The sequence below is a fragment of the Asterias rubens genome, chromosome 9, assembly GCF_902459465.1.
Source record: "Asterias rubens chromosome 9, eAstRub1.3, whole genome shotgun sequence".
NCBI lineage: Eukaryota > Metazoa > Echinodermata > Asteroidea > Forcipulatida > Asteriidae > Asterias > Asterias rubens.
Window position 1 is genome coordinate 8,081,557 of NC_047070.1, and position 27,185 is coordinate 8,108,741.

Here is a 27,185-nt window from a genome sequence, read left to right on the forward strand (position 1 = left end):
GATTGATTTAACTTGGTGCGGGTGCTACATAATTTGCAGCACAGGATGATCACTCCTAAGGGAGCTGAGATGGTTCAAGGAATTAAATAAAATGCCCCAGTAACCAGGGGTAATACATTTTGAGACATGGGCATCAACCTCACGATGGCTTTGACTTGAGTGTTACACAAGAAGTCACTATTAAGCTTTAGTCACTATTATTACTGTTATCATTATTATTAACTGAGGTGTCAATATATACCACTATGATTAAGTTATTTATCTTATACAGGTGTGGCAGGGGATTCTGTCCCCCCCAACATGGCGAACTGTGTACAAACTTCTTCTGATGAAACTTTCTTTTGAATCATCCTTTTCCAGCCTAGGCCTGGGTGACTAGTGAAATTTACTACCTGACTAATCGCGCCTCAAATAGTTGCAACTTCAACACTAGTCATGAATAATTTTTCATGGACGCAATATAGTAAGTAAGTAGTAAGTTAAGCTGATAGGATTTCAGGATTATATCACAGATGTCTGATTGTGTTTCGAAAGTAAATGTTGTCGTGAATAATCGTGAGCGACACAATTGGTTCACGAAGCAGGTAGTTGCGGCGGCATGATTAATCGAGTAGTTGAAAACGGTAGTCACGACTCGACTATTAAAGCAATCAATAGTCGTGAGTTCAACACCAGTAGCACTTGTTGCACAGGCTTATTCCAGCCTATATATGGGGGGGGGGACACCGCATCTCAGTGGGACAGATTCCCCTAAGACACCGGTGTCACGGTCTCAGATGTTCGGCGTGCTCAAAATTCCAGGTGACGTCACCGGGCATTTCGGCACGCTGCAGTCACAGTCTGAGATGTTCGGCGAGCCAAGCTTTTCGGATGATGAAGCCGGCTATTCAGCATGCTGTCATTGCGGGCGTTGGTCTCCCGTGCTCTACTGCCGCCGCAAATAAAGACCCTTTGTTTGTTATGGTACGAGTGCTTTTTCACCTGGCAACGTACAACCCTCCTCAGGCTTTCAGAAGGACCTTCTTTGTAATTACCGCTCCGGCAAAACTCGATTATGTGGTTGCTTTTTCACAATACTGTCGTAGATGCTCCACTCCTTCATCATTTACTTGTGGGCGCGCCATGACAGCTACGAGCTCGAGCTAAACAGTCGACTCAGCAAATCGACCACTTACGCGTGCTGTGCGCAGGTATGAAATGACGTAATACTGCCGTATTTGGTAATCCGGAGCTTTTAGCACGCCAGACAACTGAGGCCGCGACACCGGCAAAGACATTAAATAAGTTTTGCAAGTTTTTAAGTACAAAAACAAGAGCAATCTTGGTAGTTTTGTGGTTTTAAGCGCCAGATTTATGGGTAGGCCATAAGTGCATGATTTTGCTCCCTTACAGAAAAACAAACAGCTTTTTTTGTTCTCTTGTAAAGTTGTCTTTACATCTTAAAGGAGTCACTTCTGTCTTGGAAAGTGCACAGGCATCGACGACAACATTCAATTATGAGCATGAAATATACCACTAATATTTGCATTTGTGCGTTTTGCGGCGGACGACCCAAGAACAGGCAGAAAACACTTATGCAATGTATAGCGAAGGCGACTCCCAGGACATGTCACTGTTTACCATGCGCAGTGCATGCACTCACCGTGCAACCCTCTGTTTCCCCATACAAAGAGGGACATGTGGTACTGGACACCAATCTCAAAATCTCCCTTTTTATCATGATTATTGGATAATCCCCGATTTTAGACCTTTGTCCTTTTGTTCTAAGAAGATTACAAGATATCGAGAGGCTGCACGTCTTGAACTTCACTCTTGAAGGAGCACGGCAATTTCCCTATTGTAAGGGGCACGTCTATGAGGAAAATGTACATTTGTAATGGAACTTTGCAAAGGGCACCACAGCAAAGGCACAGGACTCCATGGTAATAGACCGATCCATTAAGCTCCGCCCCATTGCGTATTGACCAATCACAACGCAACGAAGGTCCGACACTAAGGTCCGACATGCGTGCGCGTATGCTTGCAGGCGCGGCAGAGTTGTGCGGAAAGGCATTGGAGAGCCGCACATGTTCTTGCTCACACGTGAGTCGTGGGCAGAGCCTACTGGATCGGTCTATTGCTGTGGGTGGCCTGGGGTTATTTTGAGGCCTGGGCTTCCACCATTGTTTATCAATTGTATTCATGTGTACGGTAAATTAATGAAATAATTGTTTCTGTTAGGAGGATACATCGGTCCTTACTACACAGTTTGAAATGAACCCAACTAGACCCAAAAAACACTGATAAAAATAATTGCAGCAGCGACAAATAATAAGAAGAAGTAACGAATACAAAGATAATGCTGACCTGAACATTTAAACATTTCAATAGAGTCTTCACAAAGCGGCGACTACGACACAGACAGAGAGAGAGAGAGAGAGCCCACGAGAACGGCTTTGCATTTCAGTCCTTTAGCCTTGTAGTAAAGTTTTGTTGTCTAGATGGCCCTCCCCAGGATGATGGTGTCCTCGGGAAAGTCTAGATCCTGGACTTCTGTAAAGCCTAACTTCTTGTAGAATTCCACCTGACTCTTGCTCTCTTTGACTACCTCTACAAATGCACCTTGGGAACCTGAACATTCAGGAGAAGAAAAGAAAATTACAAAAACTGAATTTTAGTATTATTGCAAATGCAAGGATACACCTTTGAGAGTGATTCCTTGAGTTACACTTGCCATGTTTGCTACGCAGAGATTGCAATGTACTCGAAAACAAAAAATCCCCCTTAAAGACACTGGACACTATTGGTAATTGTCAAAGACCAGTCTGTATCTCAACATATACATAAACTAACAAACCGTTAACAATTTGAACTCAATATTGGTCGTCGGAGTTGTGAGATAATTATGAAAGAAAAAACACCCTTGTCACACGCAGTTGTGTGCTTTTAGATGGTTGATTTCGAGACCTCAAATTCTAAATCTGAGGTCTCGAAATCAAATTCGTGGAAAATTACTTCTTTCTCGAAAATTATGGCACTTCAAGCCATTTCTCACATTGTTTTATACTATCAACCTCTCCCCATTACTCGTCACCAAGAAAGGTTTTATGCCAATAATTATTTTGAGTAATTACCAATAGTGTCCACTGCCTTTAAAGGCAGTGGTTACTAATGGTAATTACGCAAAATAACTGTTAGCATAAAAACTTACTTGGCAATGAGCAATGTAGAGCTGTTGATAGTATAATACATTGTGAGAAACGGCTCCCTCTGAAGTAAAGTTGTTTTTGAGAAAGAGATAATGTCTCACTGAAAGGTTTAAAAACTTCAGGCCTGAAGCCTTTTTAACCATCTGTAAAAGATTTCAGGCCTAAAGCCTTGTTTAGGCATCTGAAAGCAAATTTGTGTGCAAGAAAGGTGTTTTTTCTTTCATAATATTCTCTTGCAACTTCAATGTCCAGTTGAGTCCAAATTTTCGCAGGCTTGTTATTTTACGCATATGTTGGGATACACCAAGTGAGAAAACTGGTTTTTGAAAATTACCAAGGGAGTCCAGTCGTCGACTTCACCAAACTCTTCCTAACTTAGGATTAATCTTAGGACTAAGGATGAGTTAAGTTCTGTATCCATAGATGTGAGGATGCATTGAACCCATCCTAAGAGATAGGATTAATCCTAGCGTTTTAAGAAATCGACCCCTGGCCTTTTTATCTAGATAAGTGTATTTGACTTACCACTCGTCTTCAAAGCTGACAAGACACATGCCAGAATGTTCTTGACCACACCAGTATCCTCCACACATGGGAGTACATCCATACGCAAATGAGAAGGGTACTGGCTGAAGAGAGCATCGACTAGTGGACTTCGATCTTCATGGAAAGTAAGAATTGTCTTCTGCACACCAGGAAAAAAAAGAGGAAAGATCAATCAATTTTTTATACTATCAACAAAATGACAGGAAGAAACTATAAATAAATAGTAAACTTGCGGGTACAACCATGTGTCAATCTCTTGTGTGGGAGTGTTGGCTCTGAGAAGAGCCGGTGTGGTCCCGACACTTCGACCAGTATACTCTGCTCAACAAAATGACAGCTAAAAGCTCAGCACTATGATCAATGAGGCAATTATTCTATATAGACATTGTACAGAGCAATCCATCGGGGTATCCTGAGCTGGGCCCAATTTAATGGCTCTGCTTAGCACCAAAATCTGCGCTTATGAAATTTGGCCGAATAACTGCAATAGGTTGCTGTACAAAAGCTTTTCCCGAACCATGTGACATAGCAACTTTCTCTAAGGTCCAAGAAATTCAAATGTGAGCGGTACATTGTGTCTCAGCAATTGACTTTATTCAAATCCAACTCGTAAATGGCTTACTGAACCTTTGAGGATTGGAGTAACCTTTGCTAATTTCCATCCGTCATGAAAACTAAGGCAAGCGGTTAAGCCAGAACAATAGCACCAGATTAAAAAAAACTTTGCAACAGGCACCATGGCAAAAGCACAGGGTACCACGCCAACTTTTGTGGATGCTTTGGGTTTTATCGAGGCCGGCACTCAATAAAAAGAAATAAGCTGATCAGCTAAACAGTTGCATATAACCACGGATTGTGTGAACAAACCTCGGCTGTCGTGGCGTTCTTTGATTTGGCCGGCTTGGGATATTTATTCTTCATTTCTTCCTTCCACGCTATCTCCACTTGTTTGTAGAATGTCTTAGCGTTCCAAGCTGCGAGGGCGTAACCTACGATGTCCTCCCCATCGCACAGGACAAAGCAGTACTCATTGCTGAACGTCAGGAAGTGACCAACAAGTCTGTAGAATGAACAGGGTGAAAAGGGGAGAGGGGGTGGGGGGGAGGTGGAGAAGTCTGAGTTCATTGTGTAAAATTGGTTGATCTACCTGGGAAGTTGTTCTTCTTCTTCCTTGATACATGTAAGTACAGACCGCCAATGACGTACTACGTACTGTGTGCAGTATGTGCTGTGTGCTTGCATGGTGTAGGACAAAATGTACAGTGCAGTTGTGAGCTACAAACAGCGGGGTAGCTAAGTTCAAGCATGCGGCCCTGTTTTGGTCAAATGGCGTATCTCAAAATGAGACCATTTTGAGATAATTGGGTTTTAAGTTTTTTGATTGACTGCCTTTTACATTTTACATAAGAGATAATAAATTGTTTTGTGTTTATTTTTTTGAAAGCCATGATTAATTATATTGCCCAAAGGGTGTAAGTCAGAAATACACAACACTTCACTTTATTTCCAGTAAAAAAAAAAAAAAAAAAAAAAAAAGTAGTGTAAGATAAAAGTTGCCTCGTGTGACATGGCCCTAAGACTGATGGAAAAATAAATAAAATGAAATAAAGCATACTTGTCACCGATGAGTTGTGGATGTTTGCCGTAGAACTCTCCCCCGTCATCTCGATCATTACATGTAAGCTGGCAAACTCGATACACTGCATCCTAAACAAAAACCCAATCAAAATATCAAATAATGTTTACATATCAATTCTGGTTTCGAAGGCAAGGATTCTTAGACAAGCAAAAAGATCGGGTGAGTTGGTCTAAGAAAAGCGTTTGTAACTAAGGGAATAAATATGTGCTAGTCCGGTATTAAACACTCTGTTTAAAACCGGTTGCAGTCTTGATGTGATAATTACCAGAGCCGGAGGCGACAGTAATTATCAGCATCCAGACTGCAACCGGTTTTAAACAGAGTGTTTAATACCAGACTAGCATATTGTTATACCCATTCATAAATACCTTTTCGGTAAAAAACATCAAAACTTTTTGGTCCAATAGTAAAAAAAAAACACAAAAATTATAATTGTTCAATTGTTCTCCTTATAAGGAGATTGACATGCGCGAGGCGCGTATCGCGTGGCGTGATGTGGCCAAGGTGTTCATGCCGTTGCTCTCAACCAATAGGAATGAATAAACTGTCTTAGAAGCACAGGTGCAAGCTCGCGAGTCATGCCCATGTTTAAACACTTTTAACTGGTGTTATATCAGTCGTTCAAACACCCCCACGTGATGCCCTCCTGACCAATAAGAATGGATAAACTGTCTAAGTTATTTATGAATATTTCTTATAAAATGTATATGGTAAGAAAGATGTTTTAAACAATCTTAGTGAGATGAAAATTACATGTAGTTTAGCCTAAGCATGTACAACAGATTTACGGGACTCTCCAAAAGAAATTGCTCTGTGATTATCACTTATCGTCCGAAAAACGTGAGGACTAATGAAGCTAAATCTTTTACAGTTAAGTTATACTACATAAATATTCATGTCCGTGATGTGGGATTCTATAATTGATCTATAAATGGTACCAAACCATTTAATCGGTCAAATGGACTTACTTGATCAACCGGGAGGAGTGGTCTAATAGTGTAGACTTTACTGCTGACATGGAATGGTTTCTTGGCAAACAAGTCTGCAGCTCCGTTTAACGGCAGCATTCTCTGTTTAACGGAAAGTACATCATTATTATTGTTATTTCTCGTAAATTAATTCCAATCCTCTATTCTTCCATAAACACACCGTCGGCGTCCCCAGTCCAACTAACCAGGGCCAATGTTCATAAAGCCTGAAGGCACAAAATCTTGCTTAGCAAGAACAGGTTACCAGCCAACATTCCATACAGGTTATATTTTTGTGACTGGTGCCCTTCTCATTTTTTTGCTAAGCAAAGAAATATGTTAAGCAGCATTTTCGACAGCTTTATGAAATTGAGCCCATTAAACATTTCCTCAAAGTTGGTGTGCACCTTTAAAGAAAACAACAAATAACGTTGTTTTGTCAGGAATCTTGTATATTATGTAAATATTGGGTTTGTTTTCTTATTGAGGCACTTAAAATATATGTACATGTACAAGCAGGTAAAGGTGACAGTATTTGTGCTCATTTAATTTATTGATCATAACGACCTTTTGTTATTCTCTTGCAACTTCGATGACCAACTAAGTCCAAATTTTCACAGGTTTTAAGCATTTGTTGGTGTACACCAAGTCAGAACACCGGTCTTTGATAAATTTCGAGAATAGTTGTGTGATTTTTCACAATTGAATTTTGTGACGATACGTCTGGTGAATTTGATCATCAAAGTGCTTTGGTGTATGGGTAAAATATACAAGTTAGCATTGTGAACTTGGTGTTATTTTAGGAGCCTATAGGGGAAAACCACAAATTTTCTAGACCAAAGAACTATGTTCGAAAGACGCCATGATGTAGAACTTGAGACTTTGCTTGGTGGGCATTTAATTAGGCGAGGTCTGCAGTAGCACCATGTGTAAATCTCTTTTGAGTTGTGTCGGTTCTGAAAAGAATCGGCAGTTAACAACTCAGGAAATTAACTACTATGTAAAGAGCATTACAAGGGCACCAAGACAATTACCAGGGGGCATGGAGGCAATCGCTTTCGTTGCCTCCGTGAAGTATCAGCCCCGCTATTGCAAATGTTATGAAGGGCCCCCCAACGTTGATTCTTCATACCTGAAATTCAGCCGTCAACCCTCCACGAAAGACCCACGGTTCAAGATCACCACTCATAAACGCCTCCTTGTAATTTCTGGAACCACCTGAATAATCATAGACACAACAAGGAGAACAACATCAGCAAATCTGAAAACAGCCTAATTGTATTAACTGTAAAACACTAAACACAAATGTTTGGAGAGCATCAGTATATAAGTTATCACACAAGCGCGAGTGGAATAACGTATTTATCTTCAAGCAAACTTGGCGCGTGACCATAGAACACACAAGACGCAGGTAGTGATATTAGCCGTGCAATATAGGTTTTTATCACCACTCCATTCTGCAAATCTGAGTGGAGGATTAGCGCGTACTTAAAGATAAATTGTATTGCTGGTGGTTTGTTATTGGTGTTGTTAATTTGCTTTGAACACCCTCCAAAACAACTTGTACAAAGAATTTTTTTTAAAGTTGTAAAGATTCATAAAGTTTTGTTACAGCATCGTTGAGCAGTGCTCACTTTTAAAATTACTGAGAAATCACAAAGTGTATTTGATATTTGCAATATATGTGAACGCATTGGTTGCCAACATTTTAAACTGGAACACTAGTGAACAATTATTGGTTCTTCAGGCCTGATACTTCACTGAGGTACAGAAAGGTGCCCTTCATAGCAAGGAAAAACTGCCTGGCAGTTACAACAGCCAATAAGTCATTGTTGAAAAGCACCATCGTTCCAAAAACTAATTCAAGAGGTTGTTTTTGTTTGTGTCATCGCAATGTCGGCCCGAGGGGGGCTAAACTCTTCTGATTCGTACACAGGGAGCGTGGTAATCAGAACATTTGTGGAAAAAGAAAAGAAAAAAAACGATTCCTTCTCAATACTGATGTGGTATTCATTATATCTACACAGACAAATTTAGTTGCATATTCCATGAATAAAACATTCAACTGAAAAAAAGGAAACCACTGCTAAAACAAATCACTAAAATTCTACCGACTCCTAACATGCTGTAATACCAATTAGGTCAAGTCAGGGTTCCCTGAACCCCTGTCATATCACAAGGAGGCAATACTATCAGTTACCAGACTAATTTAGAGTCTAAACACTACTTGGTAAAGTATATTGGATCTCAACTCTGAAACAAAAGACGTAAGCGGCGAAAGTTTCATGAGAGCAAATCGGCTTTCATTGAGGTTTCTATTAAAAAGGGCAGGATCCACGGGCTACAAAGATAGGGCTCGAACTTAACACTACCCCCAGCCTTAGGCCAGTGATTTTAGCGACGGACCAGTAAACTTTAGAACCAGTAAACATCTCACTGCATTTTTCACTAAGTGATAAATACAACATATTTTCTGGTCCGGTAAAAGTTTTAAGCGACAAATTTCCCTCCCCCAAATGTGAGCCCTAAAAACAAGTCATCTCAAAAGCTCGCTATTGGAGTACAGCTGGAGGTACAGGCAAGGTTGGTGTTGGAGTATCTGTAGTGCTACACTGTGGCGAATGGAATCGGGTGATTTGCAATAGCTTGCAGCAAGGCTAGGCACTGAGAAGAATATTTGAGGATCATTAATCACTGATTGATGGATGAGTTTTTAAACTTTTTTTCTAGTAATAATCATTTTGTGTTCATGAGTTTCAAACATGGAAAGTAGAATTTGCCAGACGCTTTCCAAAAATCTGTTACCAGTGCCACTTTGAAAACAAACAAATCACACACAAACAAATCAAGAAAATTACATTCTCTGTAAAGATTTGTTAAGCACTCAGAAGAAATGACTCCGCAAATATTCTTGTCTTTGCACATACATGTAGCTTCTGTCAGATTTGCAAGAGCAATTGCTTGGACATATCATCCTAAAACATTCTTGGCTTTCTTGACTTTCTCTGGAGGTAAAATCATTCAAGTCGGCCGGGTGTACTTTTTGTTTTTTACTAATCTGAAAAATCAAGGAAGAATGAGTTGTTTCTTGATCCTTTAAGAGGTTTATAAATGCATCCGTCAAAGTTGCTGCTGAGTGAACAGCAACAGCCCCTTCAGAGTACATTTGACTGTTGAAGACGTTAGGTGCTGTAAAAACCTCTTAAATGAACAGGTGAAGTGACTTGATGTCCACACATTGTTTGACAACGATTTGTCTTTTTGATCAAATCCAATGATTCAGCTGTGAGGATGTTGGCACAGCGGAATGCCCCAAACCACAATGACTAATGTATGTTTTACATACAAAAAAAAGTCCAGGTTTTATAATCTCAGCAAAATTGCCCAATTTTGAAGGAACATTGCGAGCGTGAACTCAGCATGTCCTTTAAATCTGAGTAATTGTGAGATCTGAGTGGTTTTTGTTTGGTAAAGATCAAATGGTTGGTGAATTTTTTGCAGTTTTCACCAATATTCTCGATATCAAAAGTGCCTGAGAAGCACAAGATTGCAAACGTTTTTCGGTCAAACTTTTCTTATGGGCATCAAGCCCAACAACCTACTGAAACAACTCATTATGCTCTTTATTTAGTGCCATATTTGGTCAAGTATGGTCACAAAATTATAAGAGAAAGTTATACTAAGGAGGTTAAGTTCTATTGCAGCGGATGGTCCTTTGTCCCTGCAGGAAAGAAATGTCAAAGATTAAAACTTTGGGGGGTTTGCTACAGTCAGATTATGTCACCAAGGAGCAAAATGATGGGCACGACCAGAGGACAACTCAAACTTCACGGGTCTTAAAAATTTAAAATCATTTAGTTGAAAATCAGATCTAGGATCTTTCAATTCAATTCAATTAATATGATGTCCATTAAAAAAAGATAAATATGGAAAGTTTACATGTCAAAACTTATAAATCGTTCACTGTGTAAAACTGTCGCAACGCTTGCAACTTTTAATTTTAATCTTGGAGCTGTTAATTGATTCAGCATTTTTAATTTAGCCTTCAAGAAAGACTCTGCTAGGTTCAAAACTTAAGGTCATTAACTTTATTTTTTGATTTTTTATTTGGACAGCGCCATTTAAGTTTGCATATTTTGCCTTCTGGACCACCACAGTCATTTTCTCCACAATCCACATTGTAATGATCTTCATAACCTGACTGTGTTTTATTTATACACGAGGGCAACGACCAAGCAGCCTTCACACTTGATCCCATTTCCACTGTGTAGCCAAACTCCGCCCGTTTTTCAATCCTCCACAGTCAAACTTTTGAGACGACTCCGATCGAGAAAAAAAAAAATCATGCACTCGTAAACAAAAACAACAACATCATCAGGAAGTTTTGAGAGCCATTTGGAAGGGGACATGGTTTTGAGGGTGAAGGAAGACAGGAACAAAGCCTGGTTCATACTTCCTGGGATTGCGAATGCGATACAAATTTTGACGTCACAGGGCTGTTTTCACTGTGAATGTTTCGCAGGAGTCGAGCACAATTTCAACTGCTTGTGAAGCCAAAATGCGTATCGCATGCGCATTTGCAGGATTGAACCGGACTTTAGTCCCTTTTTGGCTTTTTGTAAAGGAACTCTCTGCTTCTGGATAAACAAAAATGAGTTTTAAAATAATCAACAAAAAGTACGACAACAAATCGGATGGTATTAGTTCAACTTGCGTGTCTGCTTGTTGTAGCCACCAAATGCCGAAGCGAGTTTCCAGTTCCAATTAAACAATAGGGTCAATAGTTAAATTTGCATACTGTAGAATATGAAAGTCACTCAACACAATTTCTATGGAAAAAACCCTGTCAGAAGCTTATTTTGGTGAGACACATTTTTTTCTCAAAATTTAGAAGACCGTTCTTGCATCTTAAACCGAAGATTGAACACTTGTTGGCGGCTTTCATATTTTACAGTACACAGCATGGTCTTCAAATGGCAAAACGTGGAAACAGGATTCAGTTGTGCACTTTTACTGGCAAAACATTCCAGATTCACAGTGTTTACAACTGAATACCGTTTATTCAAAAGAAACTCTCTCAAACAGTTTTAGTCAGGTGTTGCCCTTTGAAGGCCAGTTATTTGCTACAAAGATAATATATCTGTGATCGTACATGATGCCTGGACATCCAGTAGAGAACAGCCAAAGCGAGAAACTTTCCCATATCCTAAAAGCAAAAGAACAAAATCGGAAACAAGACTTGTTAATGAGTTTTTTTTTATTCCAACAGGAAATGTAGAGACAAAATCCAGGAGGCAGCAATCTGGGAGTGCCGTCACGCAAAGCTTTCTACTGCCGCAGCGTGAAAGGCAATTCAAAATAGCAGTTGACGTACTCTGGAAACTTGGTTGCAGTGAATTTAGTAGGTGCAGAGACACACATTTCCATATAAATGGATTGCACTAAGTGTCATCGACCCCCGTATTTGATGAAATGTGCATGCGTGCAAGGTTATCATTGGCTGAGAGTTGTGCACAGTTGTACACTTTTTCCGTTGTTTATCATAGAGCATGGCAGGCGATGACGCTTAGTGCAATCCATCTATATACCGATTGTGATGCCATCAAGCAAAATTAGTCGTTTGCCGACCTAGGTAAACACAAACTTACATGTGAAAAGACCATAATCTTTGCTTTAATTTTGATAAAACCCCATTTTGATGCCGCCTTTGGTTCAAAAATTGTTTAAAGGTTTTGGTAACACAAAACACAATGTCCACAGATTTACATAAAACTTACACTGTTTGAAGATAATGATAGAAGAGAGCTTCCCTTAAAAAATCACTTGCTGAGGCACTGTACTTTTTGAGAAACGAGTAAACCAATGTCACGAAAATAAGTTTTACATGCTAAAAAAATTGTTGTCTCACTGAGACAAAAAATATTTTCATGACTTGTTTTTACTAATTTCTCAGAAGTTACAGCACCTTCGCAAGTAATATTTTAAGGGAAGCTTTCTACCATTATAATAATAATAATAATAATAATAATAATAACCCGTTTTTATATAGCACTTTTCACACCCGGAAGGCGTCCCAAAGCGCTTCACATTATTACCCCTGGTCACTGGGCCTTAATTCACTCCTTAAACCATCTCAGCTCCCTGGTGGGGAGTATACAGCCTGTGCAACATTAATATGCGCTACTCGGCTAAATCAATCACAAGAACCATCTCTGCCCTCACAGGTACCCAATTACCCCTGGGTGGAGAGAAGCAATTATAGTTACCGGTAAGTGTCTTGCTCAAGGACACAAGTGTCACGACCGGGATTCGAGCTCACACTCTGCTGAACAGAAGCACCAGAGCTCGAGTTCGGTGCTCTTATCCGCTCGGCCACGAAAATGTGTGAGTTTGATGTAAATCTGTGGATATTCTGTTTTATGTCCTACAAAAAGTACCCAAAACCTCTAAGTAGAAATCCCAAGAGATGAGAAAGAATGGACCTGAGAAAAAAGTGGAGTTGTTAACTGAACACACACCAGAACATTTTTTATCAATGCTAATTTCAATCCTTTTTTGATGTTATTTATCATGAAGGAATTTGAGACTAAATAAGATGAACTTTAGGATTTAAATTTATTAATTTCTTTTTGAAGATTTCACCTCTATTGGCCTGTTTTGGCTTGTTTCTTAGTAAAACGTCTCGTTGAGCTTGATCACATCACAATTTGTGGTAACCTCAAAACAAAACTCAACCCGCCTCAAATACTTTTCTGTGGCAATGCAGCCTGAGTTTCTTGAAGAGTAAACAGGGCATAAATATGAACTTTGTACGAATGGGTAAACACACTTAAGCCGTGTTCAAATTGGACTTTTTGTGTTGAAGTATCCAATTAGAATGCATGGTATACTGACCTCCCTGTCAACTTACCCCAACCGCGATGTCAAACGAACAGAACAAAAGAGGTCGCGGAAGACTTATCTGGGCCGCTAAAAGTCCAATTAGAAACCTAAAAACCCTTACTTATTCTCCTACCCCAGATGTATCAATGGAAATCCGAGGGTGGGGTGAGACGATCTGAGATCACGCTTTTAAGTGCTAATACAGACATGCTAGCCCAAGGTCCACATAATGCTAGCCCAAAGTCCATATAATGCAGGTATTTTTTGCCGCGATATATTCCTGGTCATTGCTTTTAGAGACCTAGGGCCTATACTAGGGCTCAGTGTCACAACGCACTAAGACTCATCTCAAAATGAGTTTTTAATAGACGGGGCAAGTCTCGCGCATATTCAAGCGTTTTGGGATCACTGTGGCCCCAAAATACACGTTTAAAATGTAGGAACCATGCTTGTGCACTCCAATGGGTTCCAATTATTTGAATAAGCGCGAGACTTACCCCGTTTATTTGGCATTTTAAACCATCAGGTTGGCCAGATTGGTCTACAAGTTTTCTCCATCAAACTTCTGCTAGATCTGAACTCAGTCTGTAGATTCTCTTTTTTCTTTCTTGATTTTGTTTTACTTGACAAAAAAAAGTGCCATAGCAGCCTTTGATCACTTACCAAGCCACTTAACGAAAGATGCTAGCATGGAGATCACCCCCTCCATGTCCCATACGTAGGGGTAAAACTCATACAGCAGCGAGCGGTTGGGGATGTTGAGTAGCCGCAACGTCATATGATGAACCTGACGACTGAAATCTATGAAGCGTGCAGCGCGGTCTGCCCACTCCATCGCCTGATGATTGTGAGAGAAAGAAAGGGGATGAATATGGGAAGCACAGGCCTCATACTTTAAAGGCAGTGGACACTATTGGTAATTACTCAAAATAAATATTCTCATAAAACCTTTCATGGTGACGAGTAATGGGGAGAGGTTGATGGTATAAAACATTGTGAGAAACGGCACCCTCTGAAGTGACGTAGTTTTCGAGAAAGAAGTAATTTTCCACGAATTTGTTTTCGAATTAGAATTTGAGGTCATAAAATCAAACATCTGAAAGCTTGAAAGCACACAACTCCGTGTGACCATGGTGTGACAAGGGTGTTTTTTCTTTACTTAATATCTTGCAACTTCGACGACCAATTGAGCTCAAATTTTCACAGGTTTGTTATTTTATGCATATGTTGAGATACACCAACTGTGAAGACTAGTCTTTGACAATTACCAATAGTGTCCAGTGTCTTTAATTTTGTTACGTTACAAGATCTTTACTTGGCAGAGCGGTCACGATCACCGGACCCAAGCGCAGGGACCGATTTCACAAGGCAATCAAGTCCATCGCGAGACAAGTTGTCAGTATTACCATAGTGATTTGTATTGTGACATCACACTTTACTTAGTAACTATGATTGAATTGCAGTTAAGATAAGTTTAGCTCTTTGTGAAGTCTGCCCCAGACTCCTAGTGGATGATACCCATGCCTACATCATTACGGACTGTGAAAGGGGTAACCCTGCTTCAGCCCCAGGAGTAGGTGTCAACGTGCCCCTGGTGACAGTTGATTTGAGTAGATAGCCCAACTCAGTTTAGGTATAGCCCTCACCTTGGCGAGGCCATTCAGTCTTGTAATTGAAGGCTTTTTCTCATTAAGAAATTGTAAATTTGTTCTTGGAAATTCTCAAGGGCACCAGGGCAATGACCAGGGCAACTAGAAAGGCAATTGCCCCCATCTGGAAACATTCAATTGTTCACCTTCAATGCACATATAGTTGGTGTATTGTTTGTACAAATCAAAGTAACTAACTTTTAATTATGGTGAAATGTGTCATCTATTTATATCATTTTGGAAAGTAACAACAACAGCACCAGCTTCAATCACACAACCAACCAAACCAGTAACATTTATAAGCACCAATGGTACTGTTCCCACCGACTTAAACTGCAGCAACAGGCCTGGAATTTACTGGAGGCCATGTCCTCCGATGCCCCTGGTCTAGGCCTTGGTGCCCAGCTTCAATCACACTACCAACCTAACCAGTAAGATAAGCACCAATGGTACTGTTCCCGCCAACTTCAACTGCAGCAACAGGCCTAGAATTTAACGGAGGCCATGTCCGCCGTTGCCCTGGTCTTGGCCTTGGTGCCCCTTCAAAAACTTCCCATAGATTTTAAGATTTTTCAAATAGAAGTGGCCTTCTTCAAAATGAAAATGGCCTCGTCCTCTCAAACATGAAATTTCAGGCCTGCAGCAACCTGCAAAATTCTAAGACATAAATAATCAAAGGTTTTGAGTGTAAGCGCTTACCGTATCAGATGGATTGGACTTCTTCTTAGCCTCGCAGACGTGATGAGCATTGATCTTAAGCCAGTGTATCTCCTCAAGCATTTCCACCGCTTTGCGTCCGTGCTCGTACGGCAGATAAAAGAGTTCGACCAGCAATAGCACGTCGTCCACGGTAATCTTCTCGTGGGTGGCTTTCTTCTTCTCTTTGGCACTGTTCCATTCTTCGTCAGACTTATCAGCGACGTCCGAGTCCGGCTCAACCGACTCAATGTTCACATCCTCAGGTTGGCTGTCGATGTCCGCCCCGTCACTCTGCATCTCGGTGTCAGTGTCTGCCATTTCAGACCCTGCGTCGGTTACTTCCTCCGTGGCGGGGGTTTTGTTTAAGTTTTCACCGGACCCTTTCTCTACCATGTCATCTATCTGCATAGCTACCTCGCTGACTTTACATACTGTTGACGTCGTCGTCGTTGAGATGTTAGAGCTCATTTTTGTGGGTATGATACTCGGTGGGAGGGTAGCTGCCCCTACAGCCCCTGCAAGTCCCGGGGTAGTCTCCTTTGATGATTTAAAATCACCATTGCACTCCATAGGTTCTACGAATGCATTAGAGACTAAAGAATTGACAGGGTTGGAAAGCGGCGTGTAGTTCTCAGCGGCCTCACTCAGGGAGGCAAGTTTATCGAATGCATTCTTGTTTTTCATGAGTTCCTCAGCGATCAGCCCCTCATCGGGTGCTGGGACTTGCGGCCCCGTCGATGAGGTCGGAGTGGTGATACTCATACACGTGTTGATGCTCGGTATCGGCGGAGCGGCGGGCGGTATGACGACCAGCGGTTGGGGTATTGCCACATTGTGGGAACTTTGTCTGTGAGTTTGGATGACTTCCATCCATTCGGTAACGGCCGCTCTGAGAGCCGAGTCGGGATTGTACAGACCATGGTTTGGGTAATTATTTCTGGACAGTGGGATTTCAGTTTCACCTTCTGTTTCCAATTTGATTTCCGCAGAAACTGTAGGATTGTTGGATGGACTTCCTGCATCAAACAAAAACAAAACACAAATTATCAAACAAAAAACGAACAAAGATATTGACTACTAGAGAGACCGCCAACATGGGGCTGGATAGCTCAGTTGGTGGGGCCTCAATGAGCAAGGAGTCTGCATCAAAACTCATTTACTGGGAACTAAAACATGCACGCAGGAAACGTGGTAGACCAAAATTTACCTACTAACACCTGGTTCAGACAGGCGCTCCAGAGTCGTGCCGACCAAATAGATTAGTGCGACTCAAGGTTGACCTAATTAAATTTTGGTTTTTATATAGGCGAACTTAACATAACTCTTACATTAGGTTCGGTTCATGACAAGATTGACGTCTGAAACTCCGAATCGTTCCGACCGACTGCAGCAGTCGATCTTCCGACTTCTAGCGCGTCCAGTCACTCCTTACGGTTTCAGATGTCAAACTTTTCATGAACTTAATTCAGAACTTGGTTTGGTGCGACTCTGGAGCACCTGTCTGAAACGGGTATTAGGGCCTTGTCACACTAGGCAACTTTGCAGGCAACTTGGAGGCAACCAACTACAGTGTATGCTACACGACTACTTTGGTAGCACATGAGTCAATTTTAAAACATTGTCTTACGATTCACAACAGAAAAATGTTAACAATCAAATGGGAATGCCTTTTCTTCGTGGAAATTGCCTGGAACTGGTTGCCTGCAAATTGCCTCCTGTGACATGACCCTTAGATGTTTTAAAGAAAGACACCGGACTGGAGACAGCAGAGCTATGGACAGCAATGCAGGACAGGACCCTATGGAGAGCCATCAAAGTTTGGGGATAACACCCGAAATAAACTAAACTAAACTATAACTTTTTTTCTTAAAGTCAACTGACCTGTAACTTCATCCTTGCTTTCCTCATTGTTATCTCCATGTGTGCAGTTTGACCACTGGGCTAGCGTGTGTAAGGCAATGTAGTTGGCTTCGTATTCACAGTTGGGATTGGTCAAAATACCACTTACGTAGGAATGTAGCTCAGACGACCTGCCTTTGTACGGACCTATACAACAGCAAATTTGTAAAGCAGAAACTGTTAACACATTATTTACACATTGTTTAAGGGCAGTGGACACTATTGGTAATTACTCAAAATAATTATTAGCATAAAACCTTACTTGGTAACACCAATGCAGAGCTTATGATGGTTAACAACATTGTGAGAAACGGCTCCCTCTGAAGTGGAGTAGTTTTCGAGAAAAAAGTAATCTTCCACGAATTTGATTTCGAGACCTCACGTTTAAAATTTGAGGTCATGAAATCAAGCATCTGAACGCACAAACAACTCCGTGTGACAAGCGTGTTTTTTCTTTCATTATTATCTCGCAATTCTGATGACTGATTGAGCTCAAATTTTCACAGGTTTGTTATTTTATGCATATGTTGAGATACACTAAGTGATAAGACTGGTCTTTGACAACTACCAATAGTGTCCAGGATCTTTAACCCTTTAGAGACTATTCATTTCTGAAACATCACAAAATGCCGAGACAACGTTAGAATTGTTCATTCATTTAAAAGGGGTTTTTTTTCAGTAAAAATTTCATGAAAGAAAATTATACAAAACACAGTTGAAGAAAAGTACACCAGAAAAAATAAGTAAAATAGGAATCAAAGCCTTATAGACAAAAACGTGCATAAACACCATTAAACTGTAAAAACAATGTAACTTAATAGGTAAAATAAAGCATTTGGAAGAGATCAAAGTAAAGGTCACGTCCGAATATTAAACTTTCCACGTATAATTCCCAATTTCTAAACACAAAACAAATTTTTCTGTTTCCTGTCATTTCTGTCGACGTTTTTACTGACAACATTTGACTACAGAAATGAACAATATTAGCAATGTTTGGGCGTTTTGTGACAATGTATTAAGTTGAAACGCGAGAGTGCACAGATGTGACTTACCACAGAATATTCTGTTTTGGTCGTAGTCATTGGCGTGGATGTTATCCCATATGACCGGTTTCCTCTTGATGACCTCGGACAATTCCTTGATGGATTCTATGGTAATTATCTTGGCAACGACCTTGGGGCCTGTATTGCGTAGTACAAAAGAAGATTACATTATATGAATCCCATCAATAGAGTTTACTCTTTAAAAAATAAATACAAAAGTTATTGTCCCTCAAGACGCTCTACTAGGCAGTCATGTACACAACATCAAAAAACAGGCCTGTGAGTGGACCCTTAAAAAAAAAGAGCTGAAACACTACACGATCGTGTAACGTCAAGTGACACGCATTTAAGCTGGTCGAATTGGAGCACCCCATTAATCAAGTAAATAGGCTTAGCTCACATTATTGTAGATGTACATTAGTGTGGCCGAGCTTATATAAGGCATACCAAGCTTATACAAGGGGGGGGGGGGGGAATTATGGAGAAAGAAAAAAAAAGTCAGTCTGATCAATCCGCTTCAAAGTGGAGATTTCACAGGCCTGAAAATCCTGTTTATCATAAAAAATTAAAATGCACATTAAAGGCAGTGGACACTATTGATGATTACTCAAAATAATTATTAGCATAAAACCTTACTTGGTAATGAGTAATGGGGAGAGGTTGGTAGTATAAAACATTGTGAGAAACGGCTCCCTCTGAAGTGGAGTAGTTTTCGAGAAAGACGTAATTTTCCACGAATTTGATTTCGAGACCTCAAGTTTAGAATTTGAGGTCTCAAAATCAAGCATCTGAAAGCACACAACTTGTGTGATAAGGGTGTTTTTTCTTTCATTATTATCTCGCAACTCCGACGACCAATCGAGCTCAAATTTTCACAGGTTGGTTATTTTATGCATATGTTGAGATACAGCAAGTGAGAAGACTGGTCTTTGGCATTTTACCAATAGTGTCCACTGGCTTTAAATAAAAAGCAATGTTGCTTTGAATTATCTTTATTTTCCTTTACTTCTTTAATTTCGGGTTGAACAAAGAAAAATTTACTTCAGATGCAAGTTTTTTAAATTGTTTGATTGTTAATTATTCTGTCATGCGCTTGTGTACATTTTATGGAATGGGCGCAATATAAATGCATATATTATTATTATTATTTTATTTCTTTGTTACCTGTCCACATGATCATGATGTCTGGAAGTAGCTTGGAGCCCAGCGTCTTCAGGTAATCAGATTTCAAGACACATGGGTCTGCCCTGGTAGCACAATACTCTGCAAAGAAGGATATGCAATGCTCATTATTGACCCAATTCACCTAACGTCATCATCAGAAAAATCTTGACTGCGCCACACTGGTGGGCAATTTCACTGTGCGTTTTGATATATAACTCTATGCCCTGCGTTGTCCAGTGAAGTGTGCATTTTAGGCGACGCGGCGTTAATACACGTAAATTTAACTGCCCACCATGATGGTGAGCATGGCATCAGGCGCCGCGTTTGACTCCCGTGCAAGAGGTCAATACTCTCAGCGTTTGATACACATGGTACATGTAGCTACATTCAATTGTCGTATTAATTTTTTTAAGTAAGGTGACAAAAGTTTTTCTCCCTCACTTATCAGCTTAATTGGAGTCACAAGAAAATTGTATAATAAAACCCTCGAGTTTTGTGTTACAAAAAGTACCCAGACCCTTAAAGATGTGTGCAAGTCTGTGGACATTTATATTTTCAATTTTACCAATGTTGTGTGCACTTTTTAAAGAAACAAACACCCCTATAGTATTACCAGTAGGGCAGAAGAAGAACTTTGGTTGTCCTAGATGTTGAAACACTTCATTAGTGACAGAGACTTGAGCATGAGCGAAGGTTTGGAACACCTCTTTATCGGCAGAGCACATATCCGTATCGATGTCATCAAAGAGAAGCGAGAAAGCCTCACAGCCAAATTGCTTCACCTAACGAGGAGAAAAGACACCCTAAATTAATCTTTAAAGGCAGTGGACACTATTGGTAATTACTCAAAATAATTGTTAGCAAAACTTACTTGGTAACAAGCAATGGAGAGCTGTTGATAGTATAAAACATTTTGAGAAACGGCTCCCTCTGAAGTAACGTAGTTTTCGAGAAAGAAGTAATTTTCCACAAATTTGATTTTGAGACCTCAAAATTAGGTCCCGAAATCAAGCATCTGAAAGCACACAACTTCGTGTGACAAGGGTGTTTTTTATTCCATTATTATCTCGCAACTGCGACGGCCAATTGAGTTCAAATTTTCACAGGTTTGTTATTTTGTGCATATGTTGAGATACACCAAGAGAGAAGACTGGTCTATTGACACCTACCAAAAGTCACAGTGTACAGTGTCTTTAAAGGAACATTACAGAATTGGTAAGAAAAAAATCTTGTCTAAGATCACAGATTTACATAAAACTTACACGGTCTAATGAAGATATTTCTGTCTGAAATGTCATATTTAATGAGAAATAAATGTATAATGGTGGATGACATAAAGTGCTTAAACTGACAGCAACTGTTTTGTTAGCAAAAACCAATTCTGCAATGTTCCTTTTTTTAGAATCTTTCATGATGTTATTTTTACCTGCTCCAACTTCCTTTTCATGCAAGTGACCTCTTTGGCATTAGAGAAGGTAATGTCGAGACCAGGTGACAGGGCATACACAAACTCCACATTGTTCTCCTTAGCTGCTCGGATAAGGCCTGTTAAATGCTCTGTGGGCAACAAGTTAAAGAAATCTGAGTATAGACCCATTGCATATGACGTCACACTCTCAAAAAGGAGACAGATCATTGGACAAGAGCTGTTTCTGTGCGTAAAAACGTGCGCGTGACCTCAGCGTACATGTAGCATTTCGCGTTATGCAAGGGGGAGCTATTGATTTCTTACACAAAACAGAACGCGCCTTCCGAACAAGTGCGCGTAATTTGGGGTGTCAACTCTCTTTTGTGACACCCAGGATAGGCACATGTGAGTACGCTACGCGTATTGCAAAGGGTCTAAACAGTGCTATTACACATCGGTGTATGGGTGAAAAACCCAAATTAATAGAAACTGGGAATTCAAATGATGTGTTATGGCTTCCTATATAATAGTGCTCATATCCGTCACTTGGTGACTAGGCCTGGGCGAATAATTTGAATATCCCGTTAATGGCGAATAGGTTTTCCTATTCGTAACCGTGAATGCCTTTTTTTTCTTAATCGGATATCCGCAAGGGGCGCGAATACCTATTTATAAACCAGATTGTCGTGTAATTACAACCAACTGATAGGAATGTTTTGTCTGAATCCTTATGAAACTTCTATTAAGACAGCATAAACAGCATAAATTAAGTATTTAACTATGCTCACCTCCGTGAAGAGTAAAAACAATGACATTTAGGACGTAATTGGTTCAAAGATTATGAAAGTTTTGCTTCACGTAGAGTCAATCACGATCAAAAGAAAAAGCAAAACTATCTTTAAATTGGATCCGGTTATTTTTATGAATGAACCGAGTGACACTGTCTAAAACTAATATCAATCCGCCCATAAGATCTCATTCATTTTTTTTTAATAGCACACTAAAGCGGCGGGAAGAAATATTCAAATATCCGGTTAATTTCGGATAGTTGGCCAGCGGTTAACCGAATACCAAATTTCACTATTCGCCCAGCACTACTAATGGTGACGCTCAAAGCGCTTCAACGTTTAGTATTTTCCTGCAAGGTATCGGTGGAGCTACAGTTTTGAAGCATGAGACCCCAGGCCTGATACTTCATGGAGCCAACAAAGGCTTTTGACTCCATGCCCCCTGGTCATTGCCTTGGTGCCCTTGAAATTCTCCAGTAGAAATTTACAATTTCCTCAAAGGGTGCCCCATAACCAAGGAATAAAAGGGAGCCACTGCGGTAAAAGCTTCTGTTGCCCTAGTCTTGGCATTGGTGCCACTTAAAAAAGTTCCCATAGACGTTCAAAATTTCCAATTGAAATACCCTTTGCCAAATGAAAATGGCCTTGTCCTCCCAAAGGTGAAATTCCAGACATGTTGAAGTGACCTTTTTATTATGCAACTCATCAACTGAAAGAATTGTGTTCAAATTTACAATTTCCATAATGCACAGTTCAATCTGAGATAACATGAAAGAGCCATGACCGTGGGTGGACCTTACGTTTTCTAATCACATTGTCAACTCAGTTACAAAGCCTTGATTTTTGTACCTGCTTTAATCTTTTCAATTTATCCTTATTCGTCATATTTCAAAGGGCGAGATTATAAGTATTATTCTGCATTATTATTATTTATACCCCATTTGTTGTTTGAAAAAATATATATTGAGAGTGCTACATGTAGGCCTATTGAATAAATAACAACAATTTTAAGTGCCACACTTACATGTACACTAGCATTGCTATTATGTTGCAAAATCAAAATTTGCAATATCCTTGTAACTAAAACAAAATCAACCAGAGCCTGTTTTGCCCTGAGTAAGTGCCAGTGCTGAGTTGATTGGAATTATTATTATATCTCAGAAAGGCTAATTATCGTGATCTGGTCGGGGTGGGATATCCTAGGTTGGGAAGCTGTAATCTCTCTCCAGGCTGGTTTTGACGATGATAGTGCCCCCGACTTGATCTTTTCGAGATCAGGGTGATCGGCATGGTCTGGATTAAAAGGTCGCAGGGTTGGTGAAGGGCCTATAGACCCCTTGCAATATGCACAGCGTACTCACTTTAGCCTATCCTGGGTGACATTTGGGGTGTCAAAATCGTAAACAAACATGCACAAAAGAGAGTTGAACACCCAAAATAACGCGCATTGTTCAGAGGCGCGTTCTGTATTGTGTAAGAAACCAATAGATCCCCCTTGCATGATGTGAAACGCTACAGGTACGCTGAGGGTCCAATGATCTGCCTCCTTGTTGAAAGCGTGACGTCATATGCAATGGTCTATTAACTAAGTTCCAAATGATCAAACAAACATGTCATTGAAGTTTGATGGGTCTGGGTAACCATTTTCATAGATCTCAAAGATGGTTGCAATGTATATTTGGTTTGCGGTAACACCATGTGTGAGTCCACTTGCCAGGTAGAGTTTGTTCTTAGAGAACTGTCTTCCTTAATTCTACTACTGCGGAGGAGATTGTTTTGGAGACTTCTCAATTCTGAAAAGAACTGTACGGCTATTAACTATTACATGGGCGGATGGTATAGAAATAGGCTGGGACTACTACTTTAAGCTTATAGGATCGTAATTAACTGTACTACCGCGGAGTCAGTTCTTGGGTTGGTCTCCACGATTCGACTAGCTTGCTCTACTCATTGTCAGGAGTCTCCTCAAAGCCTATATGGTTGCAATGATTATGCAAATAATGCATTATCGTCACTGTTCTTTATCCCCAATGCATTTCAATAATTATGCCAGTATAGACCAATTGCACAACGCGCAGAGAGCATATACGCGCACCTTGTTTACGCACCAATGCGTGTGTAAACACGTGTACCATCCTTTTTTGTGCATGTTTTGACCCCAAAATGTGCACTGAATGATGGTAAAACGTGTGTACGCACCAATGCGTGTGTAAGCACGTGTACCATCCTTTTGTGCATGTTCTGACCCCCAAAATGGCAGACAGGAGAAGGGCGTGCAAGTGTGCTGCACGTTGTGCAATCAATGGGTCTATAACATTTCTTGTTAGTTCTCACCAGCTTCTTCCACCGAATACATTTCCCTCCAGTACATACGGTGTTTACAGTCATCTTTTGGGGCGTACATGTAAGTGTTTAACTTCAGACGTCTCATAAGGGAGAAGAGATTCTTGCGCTGGGCAGTTGTCCATGGCCGCCCGTAAAACCCTGCAAAACGACAAATTTAACATTATTTTTGTTATTGTTTACTGCTACATTTAGACAGAGAAAATTGGTCTTGAGGTGATTTCAAAACCTGACTGTATACATAGCTGCCAACTTTTGAAAATTTCAATTAGTAATAAAACATTGTGGAGTTTCGTTTGACATGCACACATTTTGTATTAAATTTCAATGTTATTCTTAATCTTAGAGAGTGCTCCCCCAGGGAGGAGATTCTTAAAAAAAGTCAAAAATACTGATTTTAAATCTTTGTTTAGGTGAACACATGTAAACTATTACCCTGAACAATTTTGTTGGGTCAAAACAAATTTTGGTTCGCCTCATGTGATAATGAAAATAATTTTCGCAAATAAAAACAAAATCTTATCCCCTGATTTCTGTCCTTGGTAATGCTTTTTCCATTAACAAACATTTATACCGGTTCGTGATTTGAGGTAAGATTGTATAAAAACATTCTTTTGCAAAAATAAATGTTCGCCGGCGATGCACATTTTTGGAAAAATATGCATCGAGAACGATGTGTTTTTGAGTATGAGGTTGGTATTTAGCATAGGATATAACCGGAACGAGGTTGAGATTAGACCCCACAGACAGCCGACTTAACCCCAGAAATTTGGTTTGTGTTTCCCCACTCGCCTCGAATGCCAGACTTGTGCATGCCTTTGTATTTATACTGAATAAACGATCGCGCACAAAGACTTGTCAAATTGTCAAACCATTTTACGAACAGTCTCTCTTTGGGATTTTACCACCGAACCCATCATTAATTGTGACAAGGATACCTAGTCTGTTTACCTTTGAAAGCCATCGGAAACGATCATTATTCCAACAATTCTGACAATTGTAATGTAAAGGTAGAAGATAGAGACTCGCGGCTACATAGATTTTGACAGGTCGCCGAAAACAAGTTATGCCGACACCCACACATGTGCATGCTGCCGCTGGTTTCCACATGTATGTATAATACGATACTATAAAAACCGAATGTCTTCAGTATCCTTCCAGAGTCATTCCATGGTAATACAATGTTTATTACAAGTAAATTGCGCCGTTGGCACCCAAGCAATAAAGTAGGACGGGGAGGACACCAATTTGTGAATATCCTCAGCTTATTTCTGAGCTACAGCCATGACAGCCATTTGTTCTACCACCAGACACGATCTAGTGAAGGTGGATGAAGAAGCGAGCCCAAGAAGTCGAAGAATGTCGGGGAAGGAGAAGCTGGAAGAATGGATGTCACAGCCGAGATACCTGAACTTCTGTGTGATTTCGACACTGTTATTACTGTAGTGTTAGTGTTACTGTGTGTAAAAAAGTCTAAATAAACAGACAAAACATGACACACACATAGGCCCCTAGTGTACATACAAAATTGAGTCGACCATCGTTGACAAAAAAGTGGTCAACAAATTCGTCCACTTAGTTAGCCTTAAATCAGAAAAACAAATCATTTAACTAACACAGTACAATATGAATATTATTTGTTATACATTTAAAAAATCATGTTTCTAAAGCATGACCTTTTTTTCATTTTCAAACTCACCTTCGACGACCCCGCAACAAAAAGAAGTCGGTGACATTGTGCTTCGAATTTCAACCACTCAAAACACAGAAAACCTTCCTCACAACTCCATCATTGAAAAGGAGGGACCGTCTGAATAAAATTACCGAATATCTATATTGTACAAAAATACAAATTTACAAAGAATTCACGTGTAAAATCCGTGAAGAAAACTGCTTTTTCATCAACACAAATAAGTCAGCCATTCATTGACTGTGATGTGATGTTTTTGTATTGCATGTAATTTCTGATGAGAGGGGGCGCCGGATCGAGCCAGAATATCTTTCAATGTCATCGTACAGACTTCCTATTACTTTTTTGACTGATGCTCGTTACTTTACGAAATGTTTGATTGGTCAACACTGAACAAATCTAGAGATATAGCCAATCAACGGTCTTCTTCTTTAACAAATGTAGGCTCGCACTTCTACCACCTCTTTTGTACACACACCACACGCTGAAGTGTGCCCAGTGCCAAAATGTGTTCTTGAACACATTCAAATATTTCGACAACGACCGTCAGAAACAATCAACGTCAATCGTTGAGTGACATAGTCAAGCATGGAGCAAACTAGTTTATTGCTCCATGAGAGTCAAGGCGCACGCGGCACACGACCCCAGATATCACGCACGAAAAAAGAACCAGCGCGAGCGGCGGAGCCGCGAAGCGCCATTATTAGCAACTCGTTTTGGGGCCTTATGTTTTTCTTTACTTTTTGCCACAGATTTTGGTCGGAGAAATGCAATGCATAATGCATGAGCTTGATGAGTTGTTGGCCAATAAGAAGACACAATACTATAGATAGATCGCCCGCCACGTGCATGCGCCCCATGACCCACACACACACAAATGGTGCACTAAAAGAGATGTGCTGAGAGCAACCCACACAGAAGGTGCATATATGAATAACTAATTAGATAAACGAGTTGCTAAAGGCGCTTAGCGGCTTAGCTGCTGGCGCTGGTCTGCTTTTGTGCGTGATATATGGGAGTGCCGCCGCCGCGTGAGCAAGTCCGGAGACCGACTAGACTAGCCAGAAACCATAGAGCACAGGGAGATTGACTATGAGCAAGTTCGGGGCTCAATTTCATGGCTCTGCTTACCACCGAATCCTGCGCTTACGATCACCATTAGGCGCTTGAACATTCGGCGCCGAATTTCTGCGCTATCCTTATATGCATAGAATGCATAGAATGCTGTGAAATACAGTTAGCTAGCACGGAATTACGTGCTTCCGTAAGCGCCGATTCT

At 40.3% G+C, this 27,185-nt stretch overlaps 1 protein-coding gene across 2 annotated transcripts; it reads right to left on the reverse strand.

The window, feature by feature from the left end:
* Positions 1 to 2,074: 2,074 nt before the first annotated feature.
* Positions 2,075 to 26,372, reverse strand: LOC117294835 (protein O-GlcNAcase-like). 2 transcript variants are annotated; one of them, XM_033777370.1, is made up of 16 exons: positions 25,916 to 26,372; positions 24,208 to 24,357; positions 21,104 to 21,234; positions 20,291 to 20,459; positions 19,678 to 19,776; positions 18,523 to 18,651; positions 17,453 to 17,617; positions 15,572 to 16,587; positions 13,887 to 14,061; positions 11,494 to 11,547; positions 7,474 to 7,559; positions 6,342 to 6,443; positions 5,350 to 5,441; positions 4,602 to 4,794; positions 3,714 to 3,873; positions 2,075 to 2,610 (listed from the first exon to the last, which is right to left on the reverse strand). In XM_033777370.1, exons 1-16 carry the CDS (start codon positions 25,950 to 25,952, stop codon positions 2,477 to 2,479), a joined length of 2,892 nt encoding a protein of 963 aa, XP_033633261.1. In that variant the 5' UTR covers positions 25,953 to 26,372; the 3' UTR covers positions 2,075 to 2,476. The 2 variants fall into 2 exon arrangements, with proteins under 2 accessions (XP_033633261.1, XP_033633263.1); XM_033777372.1 differs by lacking the exon at positions 11,494 to 11,547.
* Between the last annotated feature and the right edge of the window lie 813 nt (positions 26,373 to 27,185).